The following is an 11,135-nucleotide window of genomic DNA, read 5'->3' as shown; positions in this document are numbered from 1 at the left end:
GTTTGTTCCCACGGGCTGGGAGCGAAACAGCCGCCGAGATCCGACGGCTCGCCATCACTGCATCTCCCTGTGCCGAGAGCTGGAGCCTTACAGTGCCATCATCGCTGCCATCAACGACAGCAAAACAAGCAACGTCCGCCAAAGGCCCATCACCTTCGAGAACGCCACGCACTATTACCTCTACAACCGCCTCGTGGACTTCCTCACCAGCCGGGAAATCGTGAATCGGCAGATCCAGGAGATCGTACAGAGCTGCCAGCCCGGGGAGGTGGTCATTCGCGATGCTCTCTACCGGCTTGGGGTGGCCCAGATTAAAACAGAAGCAGAAGAGGAGGAAGAGGGGAAGCAGGAGGGTGATAGAGGTTGCTGAGTAACAAGCTGTTGCTTCGTAGTTTCTGTCTGTGGTGGGGTGGATGGGTGGGCTGGGGCAGCTGCTGCAAGGTTGGGACAGCTGTCTGGCTTGAGAGTTTATTTTGACTGGTTGCAGATGTGGTGCTGGTGGCTTTGACTGCTGTTAATGACCAAAGAGCTGTGTGCTTCCATAGTGACATGATAGCTGCTGCCAGTGCGGGTCTGTCACCTGCCCCCAGCTGCCTCCTGAGGAGTGCGACAGACCCGCTGTGGGGTGGTGTGGAACGTTGCCCTCCCTGCAGCTGGCGAGTGCAGAAGGAGAGGTGTTTCTGGGAGCGGGGAGGGTGCCTGGTCAAGCGCACAGGTTTTCTAACTCTGAATCTTGCTTGCTGACTGCTTTGTGCATATTGGTGGCAGGGCTCAGGGAGTGGCGGCAGGCCTGAAAGGCAGACAGCTAAGGTTTCCCCCAAAATGTTCAGAATAAATTAGTTTAGGACACTGATTGCTGCTTGGAATCCTGCAGAGCTCTCTGCGTCGGCTGCAAGGAGCCTTTAGTTGAGGAGGAGGAGCAGCCGAGCAGCTTTAACACATCGTATCTGGGGACCCTCCCTGGAGGCTGCACTCTTGGGTCCAGGACTGTGAGTGCTTAGGCTGCAGAAAATTTCTAGAATTGTGTGTTCCTACACATGAGCACTAATAATTTAGAAGCTGAAACATACAGTGAGTGAAAAGTATGTTAAGGTAAGAAGTGACCAGGTGAGCCAAGCTCGCTGGAGGGCCATAGGCAAAACTTCTGTTGGGTCCTCTGGGACACTTTTTAGTTTGTTTGCTTTTTTTTGTAGCAGTTTCATTCTGTTCAAGGACTTGCACTTCAGCTGTTCTGCCCTTGGAACAGAATCGTAAAGACTGTCTGTGGGATCAAAGAGAAACGATGACTGCAGTATCACCAGCACGAGCAGGGTTCGGTGTTCCTCCCTCTGAGGAGGTGCTGGGAGAGCTCCAGCCATGTGGGCCACCTCAGCGCTCCCTCAGGTGCCACCTTTGCCCATTGTCCACTCAGCACGGGGCAGGTCAGAGAAGTCTAGTGCTGCCCAGGGTGCTTTATCAGCTCCCTGAGAGGAAATGAACTGAGACATCTCCCCCTACAGAGAGTCTGAAGAACACCTTGGGCTGTGGTGGTAAAGCTGTGCTCCTTGTTGTCTGCCAGCTCCCTCTTGCTGGTGATAAAGGTGAAGGTGGCTGGCTGGCTGCTGGGACCTGCAGAGGAGGGGGATGCTCAGCTGCTAAGTTGCCATCCAGGCAGTTTATTTTGTCTGAGTGAGCGGGGGGGAAGATTCAGAGGCTTGTGGTGTGGTTGAAAACTCCCTTCTGTGAAGGGGAACCTATTGAGTACCGTACTGTTAAAGTAAACGTATGAAGTCTGAGCAAACGCAGTCATTATGGCTTGGGGTTTTTCTGTTAAGAACATTAACTTATTATAAGAGACATTAGTGACTTTTTTCAGTCAGTGATAAAGTTTAATAAATTATCTCCAATTTTGGGGGTGAAACCATGGCCAAGTGACTTGTTTTGTTGTGTACAAGAGCGGGAAAGCGGCAGTGGCAAAGGGCACGAAGGCTGTGTGCATGCACAGCACCACTCCAGTCTGCGCTGCCGTGGTGGGGGGAAGTGCCTGGTGTTCTCAGAGACAGACTATTCTGAGGGGAGCTGCTCTGTCACTAGGGCGCTTCTGCCCTTGGCACTCCACCTCCTTTCCCACACTTCCTGCCACCATGCACCCATCCATCTCAAAACAGTGACCATGTCAGATGTCCCATCATCGTACCTGAAATTACTCCTCTGTTATGTCCCTTTTTCCTGGTTACAGACAGGCCAGTCAGAGCAAAATGCTGTAAAACTTTGCTTTTAATAAGTAAGTGTTTGCATTACATGAGCTCGCAGGGTTTTGAGGCGGGCAGTAATGAGAACTGTGTCTAAGGCACTGGAGCAGAGCTGCAGGGTGTGAGAGGATGGGCCAGTGCCTCACCTGTGCTCTGATTCCCCCCGAGAACAGCCTCTAAAGAGACTCATTTTAGTAAACACCTTGTTTTATTCTTTGTAATGCTGACAAGAGAGGAACATGTTAGCTTGTTTAGTAAGGAGGAGAGAATCACTTGGTGTTAGAATAAAAAGAGGTTTAAGATGATCAGCAGTGGTTTATGGCAGGACGAAGGCTGCCCGCCCTGCCTGAGCCCTGTCAGGGGAATACCCGGAATACTCATCTGTCATCCACCGAGGCTGCAGGAGGTAAGAGGTAAGAAGGCTCTTCAGCTACTTCTGCCAGCTCCACAGGACTGGCTGGCTGCAGCATCAGTAGCCCTGAACAAGAGCGAGATGAGTACTAAGGGCGGTAGGCCCTAGCTTATGAAAAAAAATTACCTCAGGAAAATATATACAAGAACATGACAAAGGCAGTGATTGCTACATGTTTAATATGTCCAGTGTGGTAGGATGTGTCTTGTGGTGGTCATTTCCAGATGTGTTTAAGCTGCCATTCTTTCCTGGGTTGGGGTTGTGTTCAGTGCTCACATGAAGAGCACTGGTTACCTGGGTGTTGTGCCTGAGAAAAAACCTGCCCCTCGCTCCCGGTGCTGGGGCACAAGTTCACAGAACCCTGGGGTTGTCTCCTCAGCTTGCTTCACCCAAACACTCTGCAGAAGCATCAGCTGCAGGGAGGTGGATTGCAGGAGGAAACGTAGAGGTTAATGCATAGTTAATGCTGAGTAGGGGCTTCACCTACTTCTAAACACTCACTCTGCAACATTCAGGGAGGAGAGCAGGGCCCCCGAGAGCACCCTGCTGCTGCAGGGAGGAGCAGTTCCAGCCTCAGGACTTAGTTTAAGACATGCTCATAAAACACAAGGGTCTTACGTGGCTGCAAAACTACAGAACCCAAACACCCCACAGCCTCCTCCAGGGGGAGGGGGGAGGCAGGTGCGGGGAACCTCTCTATACCCTGCAGAGATGGAGCATGTTATCACCTGAATGCTATGCTCAAGATAAGACCTTGGGGATCCCGTGGTGAGTCGTCGTTTTGAGTCACCCCAGCGCTATCCTTTCAGTGAGGGAGTGGGTAACACCCGCACTTCAGAAAGCACAGAGAGGAGAGCCAAAGCAGAAGGTGTCTGTGTCCTGGGGCAGAGCAGAACCAGGCGCTCTGCAGAGCCAGGACAGGGATCATCCCCAGGGTGATGGCACCAGCTAACAGAACTGGTAGTTGTTGCTCTTGAGAAGGGGCTGGCCACTCTCCTCTTGCTCGCAGGACTCCTCGCAGCAGCCGGAGGTATCGCAGCCACTGTCTTCCTCAGCAGTGGAGGGGAGGTTGGTGTAGTCCTTGAAAGCAAAAAAAGCCAGAACAACCCACCCCAAGGGTGTCTGAGTCCCTTTGGAGGTGTACGACATCTGTTTCTGCACGGATGCCAGCTCAGCTCTGCCCTTTGCTGTGCCCAAGGGCATGGCTGGCAGCACAGGCCTGTGCTTTTGTGGAGCTGCAGGACAGCTTGTCACAAGGCAGTCACCCCAGGTCCGGGGGAACGGGGCACCCGAATCAATACTCGTATCACTGCCCGCAGAACACTACACTGCTCCCATCATTAAAGGTAAGGGACACCACGAGGAATGGTGTCCAGGAGCTATGTTCACATGGGGGGAAAGCACATCTCCCTCTCTCCAAAGGTCCTCACCTGCTCCTTGTGCACCTCCAGCTCTTTCTGAACCAGGCAGACAATCTGGTCGAAGGTGGGTCTCCGCGTGGGCTCCAGGCTCCAGCACGCCTGCATGATGCTGTACCTGTGGAGCCGGACAGGGACAGGGCGTTTGCACGGTGCTGCTGGAGGGTCTGCACCCCCAGGCTCTTCCCTGCAGCACTGAGCCATCCCTTGTCTCCCTGCCCGTAAAACCCGCGGTCATGACCAACTGCCCCAGCTCTTGCTTTCCTACAGCAGCAAGGAGCAGCCTGGCAGGATCCAACCCAAACCTCAAAAGCAGACACACCTGGGAGCAGCAGGCAGACCTGTGACCAAGGTCCCTGTCCCATGTCCCTGCCCGCCCTACGTGCTCCTGTCACACTGTCACCCGTTGTGTGTGGGCACCTTGGCGCAGCCACTCACATTGGCAGTGGAGCGAAGTCGGGCCTGGCCATCTGGTATCCCTGCTTCACCATGCTGTAGAACTTGCTGTTCACCACCATGCCGGGATAGGGGCTTTTACCTGGGATGGGAACAGGAGCAGAGGCGGCTCTCAGACCAGAGGCTGTAACGCTCCAGCCTTCTGGGATGGGAAGGGGCATCCTGGAGCATCGCCTGAGCCAGCACTACCCCTTCTCAGGGAGTTGTGATCACCCACGATCCAATGGTTTATAGCCCTGATAAAACCTAGAGTTTTGTCAACATTCCTCCTTTCCTGGAAACTCTTCTGCAGAGATGTTAAGGCACTGGTAAGGCATGGAAAAGAAAAGAGGTTTGTGAGCTTGTTTCTTTCTTACCAAGGGAGAAGATCTCCCAGAGCAGGATGCCGTAGGACCACACATCGCTCTGCACGGTGTAAATGCAGTCAAAGATGCTCTCTGGGGCCATCCACTTCACGGGCAGGCGGGCCTGGAAGAGCAGAGTCCTGCAGACCGGGGGAAGCTGGCAGCTCCCGCTACACCCTGTCCTTCACGCTCCAGCCACCCCCTACCCTTGTGCCTTCTCTTGTCCCCGTTTTAATGACTTACGTTGCCTTTTACAACATAGTTTGAGTCATTCATGATATCCCGGGCCAGGCCGAAGTCACAGATCTTGGCTACCCGTCCATCAGATATGAGCACATTCCTGGCTGCCAAGTCACGGTGGATGCACTGGGGAGAAAAGAGCACCACTGAGACCCAACCAGCATCCCCCAGCAGTCCCAGCTACTTCCCACAGCCCGGGCCTGTCACTGGAACAACACTTACAGGGACCAGGGGAACACGTACTGCTTGAAAAGCCCCTGTGTCACGTACAAGGAGTACAGGCTTTCAGCCACTTTGTTTTCAATGCTAAGACATGGTGACATGTCATGCCGTGTCCTCTGCTCCCCTCCGTGGGAGCAGGCTGAGAACCAGGAGCCGTTCACACGGCGTCCTCTCTCTGGAACAGTCATACGGCTGCTCTCTGGCACCCTTCATGAGCCAGCTCTGGCAGACAGCTCAACGACCACTTTCAGTTCCTCGTCCCCGGGCCAGCGGGGAAGCTGCCAACCCCAGAAAGCTTCACATCAAATTTCTTAACCTCATGTAAAAGCTGGGGAGAAGGTGTTGAGACTAGCACGAGGCACAGCCCTGGGTCCCCCTGTAATGCTGCCCTGCCCTAATGGCCTGCCTGGAGCCCATGGGAGACAATGGCTCTGCAAGGAACACCAGTCACCCCGGCCCAGTGCCCCTGAACCCAGCGAGTGGAGCAGAGGGGACCAGTTCCAGCAGCAGCTTGCTTGAGCTTGGCCACACCGTCAAAAACCATCCCGAGTGCTGTGCGGACAGGATGGCTGGCGCCTGCTGGCCGGACTGGTGTTGCCCAGCAGGGCGCTGGGGGCAGCTGGCACTCACGTTCTTGGATGCGAGGAATGCCATGCCCTGCGCCACTTGGCTGGAGAACTGAAGCAGGTCAGAGGGACTGAGGGGACGGAGGTCCTCCCTGGTTTCGTCTTCTTCCTCCGAGCTTTTCCCTGGAATTCAAGGTGAGGTTTTAGAGTTGCGGCGGACCTGGTGAGTAACTTGTGGTGCTGTATCATGGTTCCCCAGAGCTGAACCAGACGGGATGGCCAGAATAAATAAATCATGAAAACACAGAAGTGAGTCTGTAACTCACCCCTGGCTTGCGCAGAGTCTGATGATGCTGAAGATGATGATGATGATGACACAGGCCTCATTTCAACATATGTTTCCAAACCCTGGCTCGAAAAGCCACTGTCACTGCGTCAGAAGCAACAGAGATAGAGGCAGGCTGTTAGCAACCCTCCAGCAGTACCTTCTGCCCTCCTCCACACCCACCGAGAGGAGAAACCACATCCCTGCCTGCAGGTAGTGGCTTGGCTGGAGCCTGAGGGCAAAGGAGAAGTCAGCGTTGAGGCTGATTTGGAAAGGGGACTTGAGAGCCCTGTGGTATGGGGTCTGAGAACTGCTGCCTTTTGGCCAAGGGACTGCCCTAGGCTGATGGGGGGCACTCAGCCTCTTGTCCTACAAAACCTGTGGGTCCAATAGTGCAGGAAGCCGAGAAGTTCTGGTTATGGGAGGGCAGACTGGACTGAAACCAGGATTTATTGTGGGATAGTCAACAACTGCTGTCAAAAGCTTCGGAAAACTTGAAAGAAAACACACAATCCCAGTGGCATTTACATCCTGGTGTCCTGCAAGGACCCAGACCTTTGGCCATCAGCTCTCCTCTCCCACTTCTCCCAGCAAGTGCCCAGGTCCCACGTGGCTCAGCCCCGTGGCCGTTAGATCTCTGCTCTTACCTGTGGATGTATTTCTTCTCCACGTCGATGTTTTTGTAATCAGCAGCGCTGTCTAGAGAGGTGTCCAGGGAGGAATCCTGGATCATTATGGATTCAGCTTTCTTCCGCAGGAAGTTCAGCAGATCTCCATAGCGACAGTACTCAGTGATGACAAGGATTGGACCTGGGGGAGAGGCAGGAAGGGCTCATTAAGAAGTGACGTTGCTGTGACCTGTCCTGAGGATTGCTATCTCTGCAAGGGGCAGCAGCACCCACACTGCGTGTAAGCATGTTTGGAAACGGCCGGCCCTTGCAAAGTTGTAGGTTCTGAGCTCATCAGCTGTCTCTGTTATGAGACTGAGGAGAGGTCAGAGCCCCAGAGGAACCGGGGGTCCATGGGGAAAGCAGGGCTGTAGGGTCCCACCTCCATAGGTACATGCTCCCAGCAGGTTTACAATGTTCTTGTGGTGTCCCAAGTGACTCATGATCTTCAGCTCAGACATGAGAGCCTCCTGCTCGTCTGTGTGCGCTGATGCTGCAAGACAAGAGGAGAAAGGTTGTGCGAAGGAGCGACAGAGATGATGGAGGAGGACAGAAAAAAGTGTAGACAGAGATGGAACAAAAGGAGGAGACACACTCAGAGAGGAAGTTGTGTGCTCTGTCTGTGCCTTTGGCCACATGTGTCCACAGAATGGCAGCAGCATGATTTTAGCACCCAATACTCATCACAGAAAACACCTAAAAAAGTAGGTGTTGCAGCCTGGGAGCACCAAAACGTGGTGAACATGCACTACATCCCACCCAAAGGAGCCTTTGCAAGTTGCTCTGGGCTTACACTTCAGCATCTTCACAGCCACTTTGAGGACTGAATCTTCTTCTCCCAGCCCAAAAGCAGTGGCTTCCACCACTTTTCCAAAGGCTCCTGCTCCAAGAGTTTTTCCTGCAGAGAGAAAAAAAAAAAAAAATGTACTTATAGAAAGAAACGGAGCAGTTGTCCTGCACGCAGCCTTGGGGAGGGTTCCTGGTGGGTGAGGATTCCTCCTGAACCTAGACAAGGCAACATGTCCTTTAGTCAGGAGCTGGTTAACATCTGAGGGGAACTCTACTGTGAGCAAAGATGGTATGAAAGAGGCCGTGTCCAAATGTGGACTCACCAGCTCTGTGCATTAGTAATGACCCCAGATGCAAGAGGGACACAATCCTCTCAACCTTCCTCGGAGCAATGGAGGGTTGGAGGGAGGTTGTACCCAGGCAGTTGCCACCCTCTGTGGAAGAGGGCAGCAAGCCCTGGTCGAGGGTGTTGCTGTAACGTCTGCATGCAGCTTTGGATGTTGCCCAGTTGCTTTGGCTCTGTCTCTTGGAACGTTTCAGCTCTGTAGTGACCCGCCTGACACCAGGCAAGTGGCAAGGAAGGTTTCTTACCAAACTGGAGGTTATTCCTGGGAAACTCCCACTTTTCATTGTATGGCAGCTGAGTGGGATCAATGAAGATGTAGTTATTCCCTTCACAGGCCTCGATGATCTTCCACCGCACCTGGTACTTGGGTTTCTGTAAGGAAGAGACTCCAGTTATTCAATATTCCTCAGGTCCCAGCATGCACTCTAGCTCTCACCCTGCAGGCAGAGGGAACACGTAGGCTTCAGCCCATCAAATATTTCTTGTTTCGAACCCGGCTTCAGTGAGAGGGGCTTTGTCTGTACAGCTCGGTCCCTTTGCTGTTATAAAGTTGCTGCAAGTCATCACCCATGACAGAGGGAGGCTCTCTTGCCTCTGAGAGTAGCCCATTGCCCTCACTTGGGATGGCAGAGCTGGGAGAGCCAGCATGTCCCACCAGACCAGTGGCTGACAGCGCCCAGCTGGTGCTGGGCAGAGATGTCCCCATTGTGTGTCCTTCCTTGGTGCCCTGAGCTGCTGAGCACAGCAGAACGATGGAGCTGGCCCAGCCCTGCTTCCCTTACGGGGGGGGAAAAAAAAAGAAATGGAGAAAGAGAAGTAAAGAATTTCTTCTCTTTTCCACGAATATCATGACAGAAGTAACCAGGCAAGGCAGAGAGCAGCAGTGCCGGAGCCTGTGGGCAGACACTTGCACTGGGTGGTGTTTTTTCACGCTGAGAGGGCTATGGAGCCAGGCTGGAGGCACAAACACAGAGAAAGGCAGTGAAATAGCCTGGCGTGAGAGTACCAGGAGACAGGTGAGGACCCACACCCCAGTGTGGCAAAGGTGGTCTCAGGACCATCAAGGCAGGCACAAGGCTGTGACCGTGACTGTGGTGAATCGCCTCATGTCCCAGCTACGGGAGGCGTGTGCTGAAATGCTTCCCTCCCCACTTCCCCTGGATCATTGCCGAGAAGGACGCAGCGCGCGGGGGGATGCTCAAAGCCAGGTTAGCACTGGCATGAGAGACAAAAACTGAGGCAAACACAAACAGGTCTGCAGTTTCGATGCAAACCATTTGTTTGTCCTCTCCCCCGCACAGCTTCTCCTTTCTTTGCCTGCGAGCCGAACAGTCCTGCCCACGCAGTCTGTCTGAAAAGGTGCGGGCAGGATGCTCCAAGCAGCACAGCGTTGGTGGGGGTCCCTCATGAAGAGCACCATGAACACTCGCGGTGTGTGCTGTTGCCTGCTCTCTGCCCCACGATTCACCTAGCACAGCAGCAGTCAGCCAGGACTCGAGAAGCCCACGGCTGAGATAAATAAGATGATTTATACACACATCCTGCTTCTCTCAGGCTTGCAAGGGCCTCCTAAAAGCAATTTCTTTAGAGCTGTGCTTACACACCCGCTCACCTCTCTCTGTTTCTGGACCATTGGCCAAAGGCAGCTCTGCCTGCAAAGCTGGAGGTGCTTGTTTGGGCGAGGGCTCTGCTGGATCGTCTGACAACCAGCACCAGAACCCCGCCGCAAAATCTGCAGCCTTGATGGGCTGTCAGGGGTGGAAGGGTGCCAAAGGGAGAGCTGAAAACCAGGAGACTTTCACCCACTGATGAAGCAAAAGTGGCTGTTGATTGGTACAGTTTACGGAAACGGGAGAAGGAATCCAAATGCTGAAAATGCATCTTGCCAAGAAAATGGGGCAAGTTCTCATATAAAAATAGTGACCAAGTCTTCCTGGAGACAAACACCTTCTAACATCATCCTGTTTCCCCATAAAAGCAGCTTTTTATAAAGCAGGGGTGAGACTAAAATGTAGATGCAAGGCAAAGCACTTTTTTCCCCTCTCCTGAATTCAGTCTGTGGGTTCACAGTGACCAGAGCAAAACCAGCTGCAATTGACAGCCCAGAATGAGCACCAACACTACCAGGCTGAAGGACCAGGGTGGGAGAGGTTTGGTGCATGAGCCTTGCCCTGCAGCAGGAACCTCCTGGGGGAAGCTGGGAGGCAGCCGAGATGAGGGAGGCTGCCCAGAGAGCTTGCAGGGTCTCCTCAGGAGATACTCAAAACCTGTCTGGACATGATTCTGTTTGACCTGCTCTAGCAGGGGGTTGGACTAGATGATCTCCAGGGGTCCCTTCCAACCCCTAATGTTCTGTGAAGTAGCTCACCTAGCACCTCCAAGCTAAAGGCTCCCTGCCTGTGGCTGCCAGCAGAAACTCCGTGGTCTCTGAGGTTGGGCAGGCCCTGCAGCCCTTGCTATGCAATAGAGAACCTGACCTGGTTGTACTTGTAGAGGAGGAAGAGGAGTAGGAGGAGCAGCAGGACCAATGTGCTTATGCAGGTGGAGAGAACGGGGCTGAAGAGCTTGTTTGGGGGGGCCATGATATTTCCTGGAAGAGCAAAAAAACCAGGGATGAGTAAAACACTGTTTCAATCCCATCTCTGGGAGCATTTTGCCCAGCTGTTCACCTATGCAACACAACCCAGTGCTGGCCCCAGAGGCACCCAAAAGAGCTGCTGGGAGCCAAGGGAAGTTCTTGATGCCAAACTCTACACTGCAGTGGTCCCCCCCGTGCACCCTAATTTCCCCTCAAACAGCACCAGGTGCAGGTCAGACTGACTGGACACCAAGATCTGTGCAGCAAGACCAAGTCCATCAAAAGATGCAAATCCTGGACTCCATGGGCTGGGCAACAGCTGGCTGTGCTGTGCGCTGGAGCTAGGTCCTGCAGTCATGAGGTGTCCATGGCATGGCTCAGCCTTTGACACCAGGCTATGGCCAGCCAGCACCTAAGACTGCCAAACGCTAAAGCCTCCCACCTCCTGTGAGGACAGGAGGCTTGAAGAATCTCTCTTGCAAGACAATAGGGATATACATATAGGCAGATGGGCCCCCCAGCCCCCCAAATCCTCGCCCC

The 11,135-nt window shown here is 53.7% G+C and overlaps 2 protein-coding genes across 2 annotated transcripts in view; one reads left to right on the top strand and one right to left on the bottom strand.

Moving 5' to 3' along the window:
• The window catches only part of HMGXB3 (HMG box domain containing 3), a 17,202-nt gene extending 16,832 nt beyond the window's left edge, over positions 1 to 370 (top strand). Inside the window, exon 20 of the mRNA XM_010144629.1 lies at positions 3 to 370. Coding sequence (XP_010142931.1) covers positions 3 to 370 — 368 coding nt within the window. The remainder of the gene's footprint in view (positions 1 to 2) is intronic.
• Positions 371 to 3,591: 3,221 nt separating this feature from the next.
• Positions 3,592 to 10,607, bottom strand: LOC104500904 (macrophage colony-stimulating factor 1 receptor-like; the record flags this gene model as incomplete). The annotated part of the gene is made up of 12 exons (XM_010144630.1): positions 3,592 to 3,723; positions 4,074 to 4,179; positions 4,500 to 4,599; positions 4,874 to 4,985; positions 5,105 to 5,227; positions 5,954 to 6,072; positions 6,216 to 6,319; positions 6,862 to 7,024; positions 7,265 to 7,375; positions 7,676 to 7,780; positions 8,263 to 8,389; positions 10,495 to 10,607. Coding segments are annotated over 12 exons (1,415 nt in total), but the record flags the coding sequence as incomplete, so codon positions are not given.
• Positions 10,608 to 11,135: the final 528 nt, after the last annotated feature.

This window comes from Buceros rhinoceros, unplaced genomic scaffold (assembly GCF_000710305.1).
Source record: "Buceros rhinoceros silvestris isolate BGI_N320 unplaced genomic scaffold, ASM71030v1 scaffold22091, whole genome shotgun sequence".
Lineage (NCBI taxonomy): Eukaryota > Metazoa > Chordata > Aves > Bucerotiformes > Bucerotidae > Buceros > Buceros rhinoceros.
Note: the sequence above shows the minus strand (reverse complement) of the source record. Positions and strands in the feature narration are given on the sequence as shown.